At 42.5% G+C, this 21517-nt stretch overlaps 1 protein-coding gene across 5 annotated transcripts in view; it reads left to right on the forward strand.

Moving 5' to 3' along the window:
• Nucleotides 1-631: 631 nt before the first annotated feature.
• SIDT1 (SID1 transmembrane family member 1) overlaps nucleotides 632-21517 on the forward strand; it is a 102122-nt gene continuing 81236 nt past the window's right edge. For all 5 annotated transcript variants that reach the window (XM_068964080.1, XM_068964089.1, XM_068964071.1 and 2 more), the window contains exon 1: nucleotides 632-841. In XM_068964080.1, coding sequence (XP_068820181.1) covers nucleotides 632-841 — 210 coding nt within the window. The remainder of the gene's footprint in view (nucleotides 842-21517) is intronic.

Here is a 21517-nt window from a genome sequence, read left to right on the forward strand (position 1 = left end):
TGACTGGAAAGGGAGAAGTGAGAATTCTGTTCGAGAAGGGACACTTGAGAGTTAATAACCATCTCTCAGACGAGCAGGAGTTCTCTGCAGGTAGCAGACTGCAAATGCGAACTCTTTGGGGACAGGCTCTGTTGCTTTCTGTTCCTTCACTTGCAGGAAGGTGCATATTTATTTAAAACGGACTGAATTTCCTGCTCAATGGCTGGTCTTGATTCTTCAAGACTAGTGGGTATTTCCTTTTAATGTCTCCAATGCTGTTTATTTCTTTTTGAGGTTGAGGGGGAAGAGATCGGTTGAAATTCTGGTTGGCTAAGTGAGAGATTCTCAGAAATGAGAAAGAGGGGAGGAAACAGACTTAGAAGGCGGCAGGAGCCCCCGGTCGCCCCCCTTTGCTGCGCACCCACTACCTCCGCCTGGTGACCTTCCGTGGAGACCCCAGGAGGCTGCATCAATATTTGATCAGCCTTTCGCCAGCGCGTTGCCAGCACTCGTCGGCGGGGCTTGCCAGGCATCGCCAGCGCGGCGCTGAAAACAGCGCGCGGCCGCCGGGGGCTTGGGGAGGACCGGCTCTGCGCTCGCCCCCTCCCCCCGGGCCGCTGGGCTTGGGAGCGGCCGGGCCGCGGCGCCCACCATGCGCGGCTGCACGCGGCTGGCGCTGCTCTGCGCGCTGCCCTGGCTTATGCCGTTGGTGGCACCCGGGCGCCCCGCGCCACCCGCAGCGCTGCGCCGCGACCCCCGCAACCCCGCCAGGGGCGCAGAGTTCGATCGCATCTACAGCGGGGTGGTGAGCCTCCCCACCGAGAACATCTACTCCTTCAACTACACCAGCCAGCCCGGCCAGGTAAGACACTCGCTCCCCCGCGCTCCCAGGAACTTGCCCGACCTCAGAGCCCCGCTGCTGCTCTGGATCTCCGGGGAGTCGACCTCGGGAGACCTCGGGGACCATGGAACCCTCGTTCCCTTTCCCCTTCAAAGCAGTCACTGCCCGAGCTGCCGCATCCTCGCCACCGGCCTCGGGGACAACTCCGCCTCCCCTCCCGCCTCCCCGGCCTGGTCGCGGGCATTACTGTGCTTTGCAGGGTCGCCGGTTCCCCGCACCGTCTGTGGGTCCCGGTCCCCTGACCGGCCCTTCTCTAGGGAGGTCACAATTTTTAAAGCGGAGAAGGAAAATGACCACACCTCTGTTCCCAAGCCCCCGTGGGGAAGGAACCTCATCTCTTTTGGTTGATTCTGTCAGACCCTTCTATTCCATAGCGCCTGGGGAGGGAGAGCTGCTCAGAATCTAAAATGGGAATGTGTGAGGATGGACGAGAGCTGCAGAACCTCTGTGTGTGTGCAAGAGCCACTGCCTGCGTTTCTGTATCGTCGTCACACGCATGTGCTTCAGGGAAGCCAGAAGACCCGGCCAGAGATAGCAGAGCTGAAGCCCTGAGCCGATCTATGGAGGTTTTGAGTTTATATAAGGATGGATAACTGAGTGCAAGCTCTAGACCTATTTCTGACCAAAGCTGAGGTGAGACGAGGAAAGGAAAAGACCGTTCCAGCATCTCTCCCTTCGGCACATATACTCTGGTTGTACGATGTGAGAAAATGCATAGTTAGCTTACCCCCTCTAACACAGGGCCCTTTGAGGCACAACGGAAAAACTCCCCAGTGTACCTGCCTCCGGTTCTTCTTCACATAAATGTCTGTGTGTATGTATGTATACATTTGTATGAATGTGTTTGTATCCCTTGTTGGGCCAGCATTCCCGACTCCCTCGGGAAATTCAGAGCCAGACGATACCAAGATGTGCCTTCCTAACTCTCACTTAGGATAGAAACTCAGAAACCTGGTAGCTTGGAGTAGTATGGAGCCGGAGGGACCACTCTGCCTATCACCACTCCCAGACATTTCCCCAGTGCGTGTACTGAGCAGGTGCTCCATCTCCAGTCTGGCACCAGATCCTAAGCCTGGTCTTCACCATGGACCATGTCACCATATTCTTACCCTGTCCTGTCCCTCCCGGACCTTCAGGTTGTACATCCTAAAGTAAGCAGAGTGGTTGTGTGCAGAGCCATTCCACTGTAGACAAGAGGGGGAGGGTGTCAGTTTTTACTCCTTGCTGCTACTGCTGCTGCTGCTAGGTCGCTTCAGTCGTGTCCGATTCTGTGTGACCCCATGGACTGCAGCCTACCAGGCTCCTCCGTCCATGGGATTTTCCAGGCAAGAGTACTGGAGTGGGGTGCCATTGCCTTCTCCAATACTCCTTACATTCTTCCTAACCCAGTTCTTCTGGTTGGGTGTGCTGTATGGATCAGCTGACATTGCACTGAAGCATGTTCCCAGCCCTGTTACTGGCTCAGAAAAAATAAAAGTCTGAAAAACCCCATGATCTCTGGGGTGTACTGTCAGTTTCCCTCTAAATCATTGGTAAGGAAACTCAAATGACAGATGCAGAGTAAGATCTAACATCAGGCTTTAATAGTTCTTACACTTCCGATTAGAGATAGAGTGACTTCTTTTTTTTAAGCTGTTGTTTGGACCTTTTTGCCGGTAGTATTCAGTGAGTTCCCCTACCACAGCACAAGTCACACTGTTTGCAGTTAGGATCACCTACTTGACTCTCCCAGAAAACCATGAGATATTGATACATTTTTATATCTGTATTGCTACATTCTCTCCACCCTAGTACCTAGCACAGTGCTTGGCACATATAAATTTACTCATGTTTTTGAGAAAATGAATAAATAGGAAAAAACCTTAAGGAATCTTTAAGCTACAACTAAATAAAATATATGCTTTTTAGTAGGTTGACTGTGAGATCATTTCAGATAAAAACAAAATTCAAAAAAATCGTTCTGAGGTTATGCTCTTCCTATTTTGCCTTTATGTATGCTAAAATGCCCTTTATTTTGTGAAACAATGGTGATAATTAGCTTTTAAAATATCTTTGCATGATGCAATAAAATACTGACAGTCCCTAAATTTTACTAGTCTGTGAAATACAGTGGGGAACCATGGGACTCAAGTATTTTAATTATTTTAATGCCAATATGGAATAATATGAACCAGATGTCCTCAAATCTTACAGCTTTCTGAAACTTCTCTTTAATGTGCAAATTAGACAGTGGAACCCTCAATCCACTTACTTTAGAAAATTGCCCTTCTCTCTCTCTAGTCCAGTACTCCAGATGCTTTCTCCAAAGATGGCATTTTTCTGACCTAGCCATCCAAACCATTATTCTGTTTCTCTGGGTAGCTTGCTCTCTTCTTTGGTCCCTTTTGCCCTATTTTGAAAACTAGCACCCCCTCCTTCTAATACCATGAACAGAATCTAGTTGGATATAGCAGAATTTTACTGAAGGTTTGGAATAGCCTGAGGGAACTGAATAGCAGAGTAGGTGATAGATTAAATCAGAAAGTAGGCGACAGACTATTTTTTGGGCTCCAAAATCACTGCAGATGGTGACTGCAGCCATAAAAGACGCTTGCTCCTTGGATGAAAAGTTACAACCAACCTAGACAGCATATTAAAAAGCAGAGACATTACTTTGCCAACAAAGATCCATCTAGTCAAGGCTAGTCCAGTAGTCAGGTATGGATGTGAGAGTTGGACTATAAGGAAAGCTGAACGCCGAAGAACTGATGCTTTTGAACCGTGGTGCTAGAGAAGACTCTTGAGAGTCCCCTGGACTGCAAGGAGATCCAACCAGTCCATCCTAAAGGAGATCAGGCCTGAAAATTCATTGGAAGGAATGATGCTGAAGCTGAAACTCCAATACTTTGGCCACCGGCTGTAAAGAACTGACTCATTGGAAAAGACTGATGCTGGGAAAGATGGGAGAAGGGGATGACTGGATGGCATCACCGACTCAATGGACATGAGTTTGAGTAAACTCCGGGAGTTGGTGATGGACAGGGAGGCCTGGTGTGCTGCAGTCCACGGGGTCAGAAAGAGTCAGACACAACTGAGCAACTGAACTGAACTGAGGCGATAGATTGAATCAATAGGTAATAGATTAAGTCTAGGACTTCCCTGGTGGTCCAGTGGTTAAGAATGCGACTGCCAATGCAGGGGACATGGGTTGATCCCTGGTCTGGGAAGACTCCACATGCCAAGGGGCACCGAAGCCCATATGCCATAATCACTACACCAAGCTCTGGAGCCCATTCTCTGCAGCAAGAGAAGCTACCACAGTAAGAAACCCCTGCTCACCTCAACTAGGAAAGCCTGCACTCGGCAACAAAGACCTAGTGCAGTCAAAATTAAATTAAAAAAAATTTTTTAATATACCCTTTAAAAAAATCTGAAATCTAAGCAACGCTGTCATAACAATTTACCAGCTATTCCCCCGCCAGAAGAAATGTCAAGATAGTAGCACTATTTTCTAGGCCCTGGCTTGTTACCATTTTCTTGGCCACCCCTCACCCAACATGCTGGCCTCTCAGTCTCTAAATTTTTGTTACTGTCTCACATCAAGCAGTTTTGCCTCCATCACCAACCCCACACTTACTGAAGAACTCTGTTAAATAAAGATCTATGAACCCAGGAACAGAAGCTTGGCCATGACCTTTTTCCTTTAGCCCAAGCAAAGGTTTGGTCAGGGCTCTCTCTCCTGCACAGGTCATTTCCCATCTACTCCTCTTCAACACAACTAAGAATTTGGTTTAGACATAGGTATATTCTAATTGGAAAAATGAAAAATATTGAAAGAAATACATAGAACAGTGTTTATATTTGTGCTGGTGGACACGAAGATTTTTACTTTGAAAAGACCCTGGATATTTCCTATAAATACATATCTGAAAATACTGATTATAACACTGTAAGTAAAGGAAGAAGAAATTAAAGCAGTATGGATAAGTGCCATCTAAAAGAAAAAAAAAAGAATTTGATTTAGAAATTAAAAGGCTATTTTTTATTTCATTTTATCTTTATCTCCTCAAGCCATTGATAGGTTTGTCATTACTTTTCCTTTATCTCGGAAGAGAAAGGCTTTTCTAAGTTTAGACTTTGGTGGAGAGAGGAAACTGCCATGGGAGACTTTGTTGCTAATCTTTCCTGTCAGCCACTGCATCTCCCATACCAAACTCTGTCTCCCAGAACTATTCAGCCAAGTGTGTCATGCTAATCAGCTAAGCAAGCACCAGGAAAAGTCCTACATGCCTTCCAGGCAAAGTAATGTAAATATTCAGTTGTCATTAAAAGAAAAACCACTGGAAAAATGGAGTGACTGGTTTAAAAAATGAATAATGAAAATAACTATTTAAGGTACAGATTAGGCAAGATCATGGTTCATTTCAGTTCCCTGGAGGGGCAGTGTCTGGAGACTCCCTTTAAGGGGCGAGGATTTCATTGTGTCAGTCAGGGTGTTCTATAACCGTTACGAGGCTGGATGGGGTCAAACCAGGAGGAAATCACCTTGTTGAGAAAGTTGCCAGGGATATGTTTGACTACGACACAGAGCTTAAAAGGTTTATTAGGACATGAGAATCTCTTGTAGAGACAGGTGGTGACAACAATCAGACATTTCTGTTTGAGCCAGATGGTGATAAGAAGCCCTTAAATAAAAGTCTGAACATCACCCAACAAGAGGTCTTCTGTTTCAATAACAGAATTCATCGCATGCTATAGATTTTTGAATTTGGAATGTTTCTCTGGACATATTTTGTTTATTAAACTGAGGCATTTATTTTTTAATGACATAAATGTTTCTATGCCTAAGGAACAAAGCTTGGCTTTATTAATATCTAGCAGTATCTAGAACCAGTTATAGCAGCTTTTCAGATCCTGATTCAAAAAGCCTATCCAGTTCCCATGAACGATGAAATACCTATCAGGACATCGCAGGACTAACTTCTAGCCATGTATATTACTGCTTACAAAGACGCCTTTAAAATCTTGATGCCTCAGCTCTCCCCATCTTGTCTGTCTCCCCTGTGTTCTATGTATCCTGCAACAGAGAAGCCGCTCTGCTGCCCTCCCCCACCTCCTTGCTGAACTGGACTGTGCTTGTGTGTGAAGAGAGATTCATCTCGTTAGCACAGTATTGGAGTGGCTGGTTACTGTCTCAGTCAGCACGGACTCTTAGAGTACCACACACGGTGCCTTAGAAAAAAAAAAAACAACACTGATTTCTCACAGTTCTGAAGGCTGGGAAGTCCAAGATCAAAGTGTTGGCAGACTTGCATGTGGCTGGCTTCCGGGCTTGTAAACAGCACTTACAGATGTGTCCTCACGTAGCCCAGACAGCAGAGAGAGGAACAAGCTTTCTCCTGTCTCTTCTCTCCCTTTTTTTAAAATTTAACAAAATATTTATTTATTTGGCTCTGCTGGGTTTTAGATGTAGCACTCAGGATCTCTAGGTGCGGTATGGAGGATCTACTTCCCTGACCAGGGATCGAACCCAGGCCCCATGCCTTGGGAGCATAGAGTCTTAGTCACTGGACCAGCAGGAAAGTCCCTCTCCTGTCTTTTCTTATAAGGGCACTAATCCCATCATAAGGACTCTAACCTCATGATCTAATTACATTCCAAAGGCCCTGACTTCAAATTCTCTCACCATGGGGATTAGGCTTCAGCTGATGAATTTGAGGAGAGAGGGTACACAAACATTCAGTCCATAGCGTCACCTCTCACTTTTTTCCTGTGTGGCTCTGGAAAAAAAAAAAGTATTGACATGTCATAAGGGTGTTTAAGGGAGACAGCAGTGGCACCCCACTCCAGCACTCTTGCCTGGAAAATCCCATGGGTGGAGGAGCCTGGTGGGCCGCAGTCCATGGGGTCGCTAAGAGTCGGACACGACTGAGTGACTTCACTTTCAGTTTTCACTTTCATGCATTGGAGAAGGAAATGGCAACCCACTCCAGTGTTCTTGTCTGGAGAGTCCCAGGGATGGGGGAGCCTGGTGGGCTGCCGTCGGACACAACTAAAGCGACTTAGCAGCAGCAGCAGCAGCAGCAGCAAGGGTGTTTAAGAGGCTGACATTACTCCAGTTAGGAGTCTGATTTTATGGAGGACCCATGTTCTGCCTGCCTTGACCTGATAGTCGTATGCTAAACTGTATAATGGATTCTGTGTGTGCTGTCCAATATTTTAGCCACTATCCACACGTGACTATCAAGCATTTGAAATGTGACTAGTCACAAAATGAGATGTGCTATGTAGAACACACACCAGATTTTGAAGACAATGTGAAATAAACAACATAAAATGTGTCATTAACATTTTATTGATCAAATATTTGTATATATTCAGTTAAATACATCAGTAAAATTAAGTTCACCTCTTTCTGTGTTCTTACTGTAGCTTCTAGAAAATTTGAAAGCAAAATGTGACTCATATTTTTATTGGACAGCACTGGTCCCAGGACCACAAGACCTTAGAGAAGTCATACACCCTACAGATAATTTTGTCAGAGGAAATGAGGCTTGAAAAGGTCAAAATAGATAAGTAGAACTTGGATACGAACAAAGAAAGGGGAAGGACTGCTCAGATACAGAAGAATATGCCCTATTTCTTCTTTGGCAAGACTGCCATCAGAGGCAGTAGTAGCATGTATTCCTACCAGGCGACACTGAAGAGCCTAAGCCACCCCACTGCGTTAAAAAAGACTCCATTTTAGAGTTCTGAGGAAAGAGTCTTTGGAAATCCCCTGACCTCACCCCACCACCTGCGAGCCAATCAGATCCCAGATCAGGATCTCCTGACTTTACCTTCAGGACTTATGACCTGCCCGGGAAATTCGAATTAAGCCCGGGAAATGGGAATCAATCAGAACCCAACACCTAACCCCTTCCACAGAAGGTAACCAATTAGACGTCTCCCAACCCGGAAACTCCCGTGTTTTGAATTTTTCGCGCGAGAATACCCTGTATAAGCAATATAACCCAGAGTTTGGGGCTCTTCTCCTTAGCCGCTGCATCCGTAACAGTGGGAGCCCCAGCTCGAGCTTGGTAATAAAAACTCTCTTGCTTTCCCATCGGATACCAGCTCCCTGGTGGTCATTGGGAGATTTCGAGACTTGGGCATAACAACACATAATGTATTGATCACGATTGTCTAATTTCATTAATTCATTAGGAACAGTAAGATAATATTGAGTTATGTCATTTATTTTTTCATTTCTGAGCCAGAATAGTTTTGTCTGTCTCTCTGAATTTTTTAAATTGAAGAATGGTTAATTTACAACATTGTATTAGTTTCAAGTATACAGCAAAGTGATTCAGTTTTACATAAATATGTATATTCTTTTTCAGATTCTTTTCCAGCATAGATTATTATGAAATATTGAGTGTAGTACCCTGTACTATGTAGCAGGCCCTTGTTTATCTACTATCTCTGGGTGGTGAGATTACAGAGAATTTTAATGTTCTTCTCTGTACTTTCCAAACATTTCACAATAAATACAATAAATATTTCATAATAAAAGTAAGAAAATAACGTTTTACTTTTACTCAAGGCAAGGGAAGCCCTGACTGGGGCAGTGTTTTATCCTTGTGTGTTCTACCCTTATGTGTTTCTATCTCTTTTACTACATGTGATCCTTCAGCAAATTCTCTTACCTCCCTGAACTTTATTTTTCCCACTGATAAGAGGAGAAGATTGCAGTTCTGATCCTTATTCAAGAACTAAGGTTCTGTGTTCTGACTTTTTTTTTTTTTTACCGTGTATGAGATTGTTGATTTTTTTAACTATAGACTAGAAATTTCTTGCCAAAAAGATTATTTCTCTTTGTCATATAAAAGCAAGTAAATGGAAACTTTAAATTACTGTTTCCAAAAAACTACTCTCTTTTGTATGCTTTGAGGGGTTTCCCATAGGGCTCCTCACTGCCTGGAACTTGGTTTCCATGTGTTACCTGATATATCCCCTAGGTCATTCCTGTCAGCTTGACCTGAAGATACCATGAAACCTCCTTGTTGCTAGAAGTGCTAGCATTTCTTTCTTCATTTCAAATAGAAGTAATCACACCTTGTTGATACTATTGCTCGTTGCCATGCAGCAACCCAGAATGTTAGCCAGCTCCTCCTGCACTGTGTAACACTGAAGCTGACTAAAGTTCCATCTCAACACATCAAGATGGTGCGTTAATGATTTAAAGGCGCATCTAATGAGCTATTAGAATTGGACCTCACCACCCTTTCTGTTTATTTGGTAAGAAAAATATCAAATATACCATGGGCTACCAGATAATACATTCACAGTCCTTTCTATTTTGCTTAAAATAAAAATAAATTTATAAACGTTGATTTTCTTCTCTTGAATATTTTGAAAATGGAAACTTTGAGGTTTTCTGGTATATAGTTGGTAATACAAACCGAAAGAAAACTGAAGGACTTGTATTTTGCTCAAAACCTAAGATCAGCAATAAGAGCTTCATATTCCATTAAGTCCTCAGCCTAAGATCCTTTGGCTTTTATATATAATGTTTCTAAGAATGTGTGTAAAAATTGTATAGGAGAAGCAGTTGATTTACATGTTACAAGATAGTACTTCATTCCTAAAAAGCAAAGCTGAGTCTTGTGTAGCAAATTTAACTTATATAGTAAATTTTATTAATAATAGCCTTAATTAAAATTAATTTGCTGTACTAAGTAATTACTTCAAATTTTTATTCCCCTTACCCCCTCAGTTTATTTGAAGTGACAGTAACAGCCAAAGAAATTGATTTTACTACTGGCAAGAAGTTATGTGCAGATGTTAATTTTGTTACAAGATTTGACAGGGAATTTTCAGTTGGTTGAACAAGAAGAGTGAGGCTGGCTTGAAAGTGTCATATTGAGAAAATGTGTGCAAAAAAAGCTGCATATAAGTTTTCTTTCCTGATAAGAAACTGGTAGAAATCCACTTTCCTGTCACAGTTCCCAAGACCTGGGACATTTTCTCTCTATCCCTGGTGGCTCAGTGGTAAAGAATCTGCCTATGATGCAGGAGCCACAAGAGACGTGGGTTCAGTCCCTGGGTTGGGAAGATTCTCTGGAGAAGGGCATGGCAACCCACTCCAGTATTCTTTCCTGGAGAATCCCATGGACAGAGGAGCCTAGAATCACCAAGAGTCAGACACGACTGAAGCTACTTTGCATGCATGAACCACTGAAAAGCTCTTGAGGGGCTAGCTGTCAACCCATACTTTGAAGGAACTTTATTTTGGACCCAGCTTTCTACAGTTGATCCCAAGGATGGTTGGGGTGTCAGTATATAACTATGGAAATGTTGCCTATTTAAAAGTTAAGATCACCTTTTTTTGGTTAAACTTTAAAGTATTTGAATAAAATACTTATTTTCCAAAAATGGTGACAAAATTAAAGTTTATCTAACATCATCAAGTAACATGTTGTCCTGAATAAAAACATCCTTTGGCCTCCTGGGAACTTACACTTGATACTGTGAAGAGTGTAGATAAAAATTAACCTCTCTTTCTGCCTAATCTGGGATGCAAAAGATTTCCAACTTTGTTAGCTTCCTCACTGTTTTCCTATATGTATATATTTTTAACTAAACTTTATTTTTTCAAAGCAGTTTTAAGTTTATAGAAAAATTAAGCAGAAAATGCCCAGAGTTCCCATATATTCTCTCTCCTCCCACACAGTTTCCCTTATTATTAATATCTTACATTAGCATGGCACACTAATGGTGAGCTGATATTAATGTAATATTGCTATCATATTGACCTTAATTATTTATTAAAGTCCATAGTTTACATTAGGTTTACTTTTGGTGTTGTACAGTTCTGTGGGTGCTGAGAAATGCATCATGTCATATCCATCATTACAGTAGATTATACAGAATAATTTCACTCCCACAAAAATCCTGTGTATTCTACCTACTCTTCCTTTCTTCCTTTCTCTCAGACCCCAGCAATCACTGATTTTCTTTACTCTCTTTTTAGTTTCACTTTTTCCAGAACATCACATAATTAACATCATACAGCATGTAGCCTTTTCAGACTTGCCTCTTTCACTTAGCTTTCAAGGATCCTGCATGTCTTTTCAAGACTTGATAGCTTATTTCTTTTTAGTACTAAATATTCTATTGTTTGGGTGTACCATCGTTTGTTTATCCATTCACTTGTTAAAGACATCATGGTTGCTTCCAATTTTTGGCAATTATGAATTAAGCTGCTGTAAACATTCAGGTGCAGATTTTGTATGGACACAAGTTTTCAACTCATTTGAGTAACTCCCCAAGAGCTTAATTTCTAGATCATATGGTAAGAGTATGTTTAGTTTTATAAAGAAACCTCTCAAACTTGTCTTCCCAAGTGGCTGAACCACTTTGCACTCCCACCAGGAAGGAATGAGAGTTCATGTTCCGCATCTTTATCTGCATCTTGTGTTGTCAGTGCTTTGGATTTCAGCCATTCTGATTGATAGGTGTAGGGTAATATCTTATTGTTTTAACTTGCAACTTCCGAATGGCATGTGCAGTTGAGTATCTTTTCATATGTTTATTTTCCATCTGCATATATTCTTTGGTGAGGCATCTTCTCAGATCTTTTGTTCACTTTTAAACTGGGTTGTTTGTTTCCTTATTGTTGAATTTTTAGTGTTCTTTGTAGATTCTGGATAGCAGTGATTGTAAATATCTTCCACTCGTCTGTGAGCTTATCTTCTTATTCTCTTAATAGAATTTTTTACAGAGCAGTCATTCTTTAATGAATTACCATTTGTCAGTATTTTTCCCCATGGATCATGCCTTTGGTGTTGTATCTAAAAAGTTGTCATAAAATCTAAGATCACCTAGATTTCCTCCTGTGTTATCTTCTGGAAATTTTATAGTTGGGAATTTCACATTTAGGTTTGTGATTCATCTGAGGTACGTGTTGGTGAAAGGTGTAAGGTCTCTGTCTAGAATTTTTGTTTGGTTTTTGTTTTGCATATGATACCCAATTGTTCTAGCACCATTGTTGAAAAGACTGCCCTAGGATTTCAGTCTTACATGTATATTTATGGCCTATCTTGGACCAAAGAGCTTAAAGCAGTTCGTTTTTTGGGATTCATTGTCCTCACTATTGTTCCCAACCTTCCTCCCTGTTACCACCACCTCCAGTCTCTTGTTGCTCCTTTGCTTTATGTATCTTATGCCTCTCTGCTTTTTTCCATCCCTTTTGTCTTTCCAGTCCAAGGTTCTTGCTCTTCTCTGGCTTTTTGAAGCTTTGCTACTGGCAAAATATTCTTTCTCCTTCATTTCAGAAGATACGCTTGTTGCTTCTTTCCTGATTCAGAGTCATGATGGGTCCTCTCATTCACTGGAGAGCTGGTCTCTCAATTTTTAAGGTTTTACTATAGAATTTTATTAATACCAGTGGTGGAGGATGAAGAACATATATTATTTGGGGATTCAGTGTATATTTGTCTTGGCTTCATGTGCTGTTTTTGCCTTTATTCATGCTAACAAGATTTTCTTTGTCAAGTTTGCTTAGCTGCAGAAATGCATCATTGGGATTGCATTTGAGACTTTTTTCTATCCTTTCCAAAAAGAAATATAAAATATCCCCCAAAACCATAAGAAAGAGAAAATTGTAATTTAAACTTAAAAACTGAAAGGACCTTATAAATTACCCAATCTCTTCCTCTTAACAGGAGAGAAAACTGAGCTGGTAAAATAAATTACTTGTCCAAATTACGTAACTAGTTTGAAGCAAAGGCAGCAAGATAACTTGGGTTCCTAAGGACATTTCCTTGGGATATTTCTATTAAAGCCTCCCACAAAAGCACATCTTTTACGATTATCAACAACAATAAAGACAGTTTTTAGGAACTATAGTCATACTTCCACAGTCAGGTCGTTTGAGCATACAATTTAAGAGATTTATGTCTGACTCCCTTACAATTACTGAAAATTGAAACAGGATTTTTATTTCTGTTTTTCTTCTAAGGATTGTCTAAACATCTCTTTGCCTATGTAAGTCAGACAAGCAGAGTTGACAATAAGTACAGCTGTGAATCTGACAGACTTCCTTCAGTGTTTCACGGAGCCACATCCGCCCACCAACCGTGAGCCTACCCTGACCCTGCAGACCAATCTTCATCTCTTTAGTGCTTTATCATCATTGATGCTGGGTTCCTCCTTTGCACAGAGAGAGTGCAGCTTGGAGACCCAAGCAGTTAACCTGTTACCCTAAGACATTAAGTATTAATCCTGAGAACTGGTATTTCCAGATCCCCACTGAGTCCGGAAATAAGCTATGAAGATAAACTATAGCAAACAGGAATAACTGACTACTCTGTCCCTTTAGATCTAACTGACCTTTTGTGGATGAAGTGACTCACAACTATTTTAATTTACCTAACCAGTGGTATATATTATGCTCCCTCCCAAATTAGCATGTAAATGTTCACCATTTTATTTGATCCTCTCAAATACTTACAAAAAAGGAATCTTGTATTTGTCCCCAAACTCTCCCCATATTGACTTCACCAGAGTGAAGAAATTGAAGATTTCTAGGAGGACTGTGTTTATCTGGGTATTAAAGGGACAAACGTGGGGGCATAATGAGAGAGGCAAACAGAGGGAAGTCTGGGTGTGCAGAGGTGGTTTAGGGTGATCCGTGGATAGTAAAGTTCAAGTTAGCTGCAGGGTATGAGTAAAGCAGACAGAGAAGGAAAGAGGGTGTGGGGTCAGGCAAGGCTTTTGGCTACATCAACAGAAATCAACTAACTAACATAAGCAGAAAAAGAATTTACCAGACGGATGTTGGGTAGCACCCAGCCTGAGTTCCCAAGCTCCCACTAGAGTGACCAAGAGAGAATACACTGTAGAAATAACAACAGTCGTGAAGCAGGAATGTTGTGGCCAAGATGCTCACCTAGGCACCACCACCTTCTCAGCCATTAGACATGGTCACCCCTCGGCCCTGCTGTCACGGTCCCTACTGATGGTCCTACTGACAGTGAATGCTAAACTCTCCCTTCATCTTGTATCATTTAATCACCATTGAAAGTACCAGGTGAGAGCATCCAACCGTCTGAGCGTGGGTCCTGTATCTGGCCTCTGTGGCGTCTACAGGGAGTCTTTCCTCCCACCAAACGCACAAGTGCGATAGAGGGGAGGAAGTTCCTCTAAAACAAGCAAGGCATTTGGTTGCTGTTGTTTAATTGCCAAGTCATTTCCGATTCTTTTGTGACCACATGGACTGTAGTCTGCCAGGCTCCTCTGTCCCTGTGTGTGCTAAGTCTCTCAGTCGTGTCCACCTCTTTGCAATCCTGTGGATTGTAGCCCACCAGGCTCCTCTGTCCATGGGATTCTCCAGGCAAGAATACTGGAATGCATTGCCATGCTCTCCTCCAGAGGATCTTCCTGACCCAGGGACTGAACCCACATCTCTTTTCTCTCTGCATTGGCAGGTGGGTTCTTTATCAGTAGTGCCACTATCAACCCCACTAAAGTTTTCATGGGGTGTCTCTAGGGAGGATGTTTGTTGGAAGACAGCTACATGGACCCAGACATAAGTGATCAGGGACTGAAGGGAGGAGATCTAGGCTAGCAAGGGCTTCTGTCTTTGCCCATTTAATGAGAAGTATTTCATCTGAGCATCAGAGTAGAACCCAAGTCATATATATATCATCTCTGCCACAGTGTTTACTCCACAATTAGAAACAGTTTTGTCTCTTAAATATGGTCCTCCCTGAGATGTCTTCTGCTTGTCTCGGGAAATTTTCTCTGAAGATTTTGAAGAGGAAGATGTTTGCAGATGATTAGCTTTGTCTTGTTTAGGAAGCAGTTTACTTTAGGTTACACTTATGTCCTGACGATACGTATTTAAAATTATAAATGGCACCGGTCTGGCAATGAATACCACTACAGAAATAAACAGCTGCTAAGTGTCAGATCATAACTCTCAAACAATTATCGCAGTTTCATAGTGCTTTTCCATCTATAGAGCATTAATTAAGTAGGCCCCAGAACAGCTCTAGAAGAAGCATGCCTGCAGTGCAATCATTCAGCACATAAATAAAAGCCAGGGGGTAGCTTCTTATGTTCTGCCTCAAATCGGAAAAATAATCATTTTTCCCTCTTTAACCCCCTCATGGGAGAAGGAATAGAAGGAGGGAATAGAGAGACAAAGGAAAGATAAAGAGGAAAGAGAAATCACACACAGAGATGAGCACACTCAGATGCCTGAGAGGTTGGTGAATCAGCAGAAACCCCTGGTTCTGTCCCAGGAGCCCAGGCTGGAGATGCCTCAACCTGAGGGAGGGAAGTTGGATGGAGGAGCTAACGCAAAGGCTGTGAGAGGCCCTGGAGAGAAGGTGGCCAGCCCTTGTTTTGAGAGGCAAATGGCTGCCCACAGTTTATGAGGCCATGGGTAGGGAACAGGATGGGGGAGAGCTTTCTTGCCTCCCTTGGTTTGGCCCCAGTGGACTGCCACCTGCCCGGCCTTGTCATCATCAGGAAGGAGGAAGCAAGCAGCACCCACCTGGGGATGCTGGCTTGTGGGATGATGTCTGTGGAGGCTGGAGGGGAGCAGGGTAACCACCATGCCTACTGACCTGCTGACTCTGAGCAGCCCCTGCTTCCCCACTGCCGCATTCTCCGGGTAGAGGCCAGCAGGTCAGGATGGGAGCAGGAATCGTGGGGAAGCGGTGGGGGAGAAGGGGAGAAGTAAAATTGGTGGGAGACAAAGAAGCTAGAGGAGTGATGACGGGTGTGGGCAGCTTAGGCTCGCTACCCTTCCAGTGTCCCTGCCACACTGCACTCCCTCTGCATTTAGCGTCTCTCTTCTGAGGTTCTCACTGCTGCCTTAGCTGGATGATGCCTCAGAGAATCAGAGCTTATGGGAGAGAATAACAACAGATTTGCCGAGGGAACTAACATGAGAAACATCAACCTTTATCAGATGTAGCAGAATTAATGAACATGAGGAGTAAGGCATCATCATAAGCAAAGTGAATATCCTGGAAGAGATATGAATAGGAGGGCACTGTTCAGATGAAACAGGTTACAGTTATAATGATGAACCAACTGGACATCCCAGGTTTAAAAAATAATGTTGTTTACACAAAGACCTCAGCAATGGGCTGAACATTAGAGTGAATGATGGATTAGAGAACTGGAGAATAAAGCTGAGGATCTACCTAAAGAGATGTAGAAATTAAAAAGAAAAAATAAAGAGAAAAATTCAGAAATTGGGAGGGCAGACCCAAGTATGACATCAAATAGTAGGGGTCTCACAGGAAGAAAACAAGTGGAGAGAAAGGAATATCTGTAGAAATAATGCTGAAGAATCAATAACAGCCATTTCCCTGACATCCTGAGGTGTTTTTAAGATTTGTGAAAGGCTACAACCTTAGCTGGACTACCTCCAGTCATATGAAAACAATAACTGTGGTGTATGTATTAGCGTTGTTAGTCGCTCAGTTGTGTCTGATTCTTTAAGACACCATGGACTGTAGCCTGCCAGGCTCCTCTGTCCATGTGATTCTCCAGGCAAGAATACTGGAGTGGGTTGCCATTCCCTTCTCAGGGATCTTCCTGACCCAGGGACTGAACCTAGATCTCTTGCATTGCAGGCAGATTCTTTACCACCTGAGCCACCATGGAACTAAGTGTCAAATACATGCTTGATTCCAAATATGTCACAGATAAAGTCCTCAAAGAGAGACAAAACAAATACATGGAACAATAAGCAAATGTGAAACATGAAAATATGATGTAATTGAGTGCTAAATTGGGTAGTGCCGTTCATACAGTTCATCAGTTTTATGATATTAAATGACAAGATTAAGGTGAATTAAGAGTCTTCAAGACATACCAGACTTGACACCAGTTCTTGTGGGGAAAAAAAAAAAATCACAGAATTTCCCAAAATGTGTTCTATGGAACATTGTTATGTGGAATAGTCTCAGTGCTGCATGTAAAAGGGATTCCAAGCGTAGTGAAATTTGGCCATGTTTTGACCGCCCAATATCTGAACCCCATTCCTGTATATTTGGGGGAAAGTCCTCATTTCATGCGTCCTTGCTGGAGATAGAGCTCTTTCCACTAGGGAAGCAGAACAGCAGGCATCTGCTTTCTCAAACACACCTTTCATACACCCACCAAGCTCAGACCTGGGCGTGTGGCCTCAGTGTGCTTATCAGACCTGCTTTCCCCAGACTTTGATATGGAGCCAGTGATCCAGGGAGGCAGCTGTTCAGCAGCAACAGAGGCAGCACTGGGCATCTGGGGATGGTCGTGGCAAAGGGGTGGTAGAACTTAAAACCTCCCAAAGGCTTTCTATTGTCCTTAGAGTAAAGCTCCAACTTCCCTATTGTGACTTTAAGACTCCTCAGGACCATCATGGCCTTTCAGGACCTCATACTTCAGCAAACCCGATTTTCCCTTAATCCTTCAGACTTGCATCTTGCCTTCTCTCTCTCTCTTTCTCTTTCCCTTTTTCTTCTCTTTTCTTCCTTATGTCTGCAGTATTGTTCCCTTTGTTTAGACATTTCTCTTGCTTTGTCTGCATTTTTCTGGTTAATTTCTATTCATCCTTTAGGAAGGTATTTCCCAGAAAGTCTGTGCCATGCACTTCCACAGCGACTTGAATGTTAATACACTTGCTTGTTGAATTGGCATTCCGTGTGCAAACATGTGATCTCAGTGAGGGCAAAGGCTATGTCCACACTGCTTAGTAAGGTATCTTCGTGCCTGGGACAATGCCTGGCACAGGGTGGGGAGTCAAATATTTACTGAATGAACAAAGTCCATCCTAAAGGAGCTACAATCTAGGCTGTGTATTGTTCTATATTCCTAGCCTGCCAATTATTATACCTATCGTCATTGTTTTCTCATGTTTTTACTGGAATTTAAATGTTTAAAATAAAATTTAAGTCATAAGCCAAATAAGGAAAGAGTATATAAATGTATTTCTGTCCAGATTATTGCTGGCATAATGACATGGGTGAGACAAGGTCTGTAAAGCATGATTCTTAGGAAAGTGCTCTGAATACAAAATGCTGAGAATCTAAAATAGGGAATAAATAGCTTCCAAGGGGCAAACTGCTCTTTTCGATGGGATGAACGAGCTCCTCCAGGAAAGCTGGAAGCCAGACTGTGAAAGGAAATTAATATCCTACGTGAGATGGACTACACAGCCTTCTCCTCTTCCGGGGTAGTTGGGCCTGTGTGTCTCCACACATGGAAAACTGTCAGTCAACAGCTGATTAACTGGTGAACGTGCAAGAGTGGGAAACTACCGTCCCAACCCAGAGCCAGGTAGGGCAGCTCTGCCTTCTCCTCTGCCTGATACTCGGCAGGTCACAGAACATGGTCACCAATAGTCTAGGGAGATGGATAGTTTGGGTGTGACTGTTCCCATTCTACAGTTGAGGAAACTGAGAATTCAAGTGATTTTTCCAAAGTCACCCAGATAGTAGATGTCATACCAGAAATAAAATCCAGGTCTAATGTCTTTCTGCATTATAGCAGAGGTTTACAGAAGATGGTTTTCTAAGGCTGCATCAGCCAAAGTGAATTTTAAACAATCACATCAATAACTACAGGAATCACTTTAATGCTTATCTTAAAAAAAAAAAAAGAAAGTATGATTAAAGCAACTCAGTTCCCTGCAGTAGTTCTGAAACCCATGGATGAAATGCTTCATTTACTAGGATTTTCTAGCTTCGAGTAAGAAAAGGATTCAGAACTGCAAGGTCACTTTGCTCCAGGGCAGCTCTTTTCACTCAGTAGTCACATAATGGACTCTGTCAGCGGCGCCCTTCATTCAGCATGAAGGCTCTTGGCAAGGGGATACAGGTTGGAGATCAGCTGCTGGTCAGGAAAAGGTGCGGAGTCCTGGAGATTTCACCACCTGAAAAGTCTACAAATCTAATGTTACAGACTGACTTATGCCCTCCTCCCCAAGTAATGTTGAACTGCTAACCCCCAGGACCTGTGAATGTAATCTTATTGGGAAGAAGGGTCTTTGCAGATGTAGTTAGATTAAGATGAGGTCATTAAGATGGGCCCTAATTCAATGTGGCTGAAATCTTTATAAAAAGAGATTTTGGACCCAGACGTGCACAGAGAGGAGAACAGAGTGTGAAACACACACACCGACTGAACGCCATGATGACAGAGACAGGGACTGCACTGATGCAGCTGCTAGCCAAGGAACCTCAAGGATCCACCATCACCACCAGGATGAGCAAGAGGCAAGAAAGCAAAGGACGCCACCAGAGTCTCAGAGGGAGCATGGTCTGGCCGACATCTTGATTTCAGATCTACTCTCTGGAACTGTGAGAGAATACATTTTTGTTGTTTTAAGAACCAGTTTGTGATACTTTCTTATGGCAACCCTAGAAAATTCATGCACCTAATAACACAGAATTCTAGGCTGGCACATTACTGTCCAGTGCAGTACTGGCTTCATCTTCATTTTCCTTTTCCAGGGAAGAGCAATGCAGAAATGAGCCATGTTCATCAGACCAAAGATAATGTAAGGTTCTCCAGCCAGTCAAGAGGGAGAAAGAGAGAGAGAGAGAGAGGGAGAGGGAGGCTGTAATCAGTGAAGTTAATATAAGCAGGTCAATCACTAGTAAGATCAGACTATAGCAAAATGAGTCAGGAGAGCAATGAGGGTAAGTTTTGGAGACTGTTTGCCACATCCCTGAATAACAAAGAACCTGTATACAGAATTTGGTATACAGAGAATACTGGTGGTCCAGTGGTTAGGACCTAGCACTTTCACTGTCAGGGCTGGGGTTCAATCCCTGGTTGAGGAACTAAGATTCCGCAAGTTGTGTAGCCAAAGCAAAAACAAAGAACCTGTATAAAATGTAAGAGTGACAGTCGTTGCTCAGAAGTGGGCAAACACAAAATGCTAGTGCACCAGGGCTTCTGGATGATGATGATAGTGTTGAAATATTTCATACAATAAACAAGAATGGAAAATAATATAACAAACACTTATGTACCCACAACGTTAGGAAGCAAAAAGATTATCAGAATTCCCTACTTACCCCTGCCCGTCCTCTTCCTTCATCCCCAAAAGTAACCATTATAGGGATGTAATTTTTCATAGGTCTCTTGATTTATGCACATCTTACAAGAAAGCAAGGACTGAAAGTTTTCTATACCATTTTTTCAAGGACATTTATATAGTGAACACCTCAGAAGACAGAGATGGTGTCCCCCTCTGGGGCAAAGGTCAGGCAGGCTTTCTGCCCATGTTGTGACCAGACTAATAAAGTCCTTGCCTCTAACCCAGGAGTCTGGGTCTTCTATCAGTACTGATGAAGCTGTGGCAAATGGGGTAAAGTCTCAGATTTTTTCAAGTTTTTTAAAACAATGGTCTTAAATTTGGTGTTTATTATTTCCATGTATATATATATTTTATTAAAGACAGAAATATAGACAGACAAGTAGATAGATACTGTTTTGCTTATTTACAAAGTTTTTATAAATAGGATCATGCAGTATGTATCCTTCAGCAACTTTCTCTTAATTTATCTCCTTTAGTTTTTCATACTCATCCATATTCTAGTTCATTCATTTCATTCTTTTTGATGACTCCTTGTGCGTATGTAAGAGTTTTCCTTGTGTACAAATTTAGGAATGGAAATGCTGGAATGTAACGTGAAACCATCTTCAGCTTTAGTACATATTGCCAATTTGCTCTCTGATATGGTTGTACCAAACATTTTCATAAGCAATATACAAGAGTTCCTATTTTTCTCCATTCTTGGAAATGTGGTATTGTCATACTTTTGTCTTTACCTATCTGATGAGTATACAGTATTCCCATCTTTTCACATGATCTTTGGTCATTCTTCTCTTCAGTTGATTTTATATTCTTTACCCATTTTTTCCCATTGGGTTACTGTGATTTTCTATGAGTTTTTAGGATTCTTTATATATTCAAGATACTGATGCTTTGTCTGTTGAGTTCAGTCCCTCAGTCATGTCCGACTCTTTGCAACCCCAGGAAACACAGCACACCAGGCCTCCCTGTCCATCACCATCTCCCAGAGTCCACCCAAACCCATGTCCATTGAGTCGGTGATGCCATCCAACCTCTGTTGTCCCCTTCTCCTCCTGCCTTCAATCTTTCCCAGCATCAGGGTCTTTTCAAATGAGTCAGTTATTCACAAAGTATTAGAGTGTCAGCTTCAGCATCAGTCCTTCCAATGAATATTCAGGACTGATTTCCTTTAGGATGGACTGGTTGGATCTCCTTGCAGTCCAAGGGACTCTCAAGAATCTTCTCCAACACCACAGTTCAAAAGCATCAATTCTTCAGTGCTCAGCTTTCTTTACAGTCCAACTCTCACATCCATACATGACTACTGGAAAAATCATAGCTCTGACTAGACAGACCTTTGTTGGCAAAGTAATGTCTCTGCTTTTTAATATGCTGTCTAGGTTGGTCATAACTTTTCTTCCAAGGAGCGTCTTTTAATTTCATGGCTGCAATCACCATCTGCAGTGATTTTGGAGCCCCAAAAAATAAAGTCTCTGGCTCCTCTCTGTAAATGGAACCTTTGGACTAGATGATCACCTTGAGTACCTTCCCAGATGTAAGTTTCTCTAACACTATCAGTCCAGGTT

This window comes from Capricornis sumatraensis, chromosome 1, assembly GCF_032405125.1.
Source record: "Capricornis sumatraensis isolate serow.1 chromosome 1, serow.2, whole genome shotgun sequence".
NCBI lineage: Eukaryota > Metazoa > Chordata > Mammalia > Artiodactyla > Bovidae > Capricornis > Capricornis sumatraensis.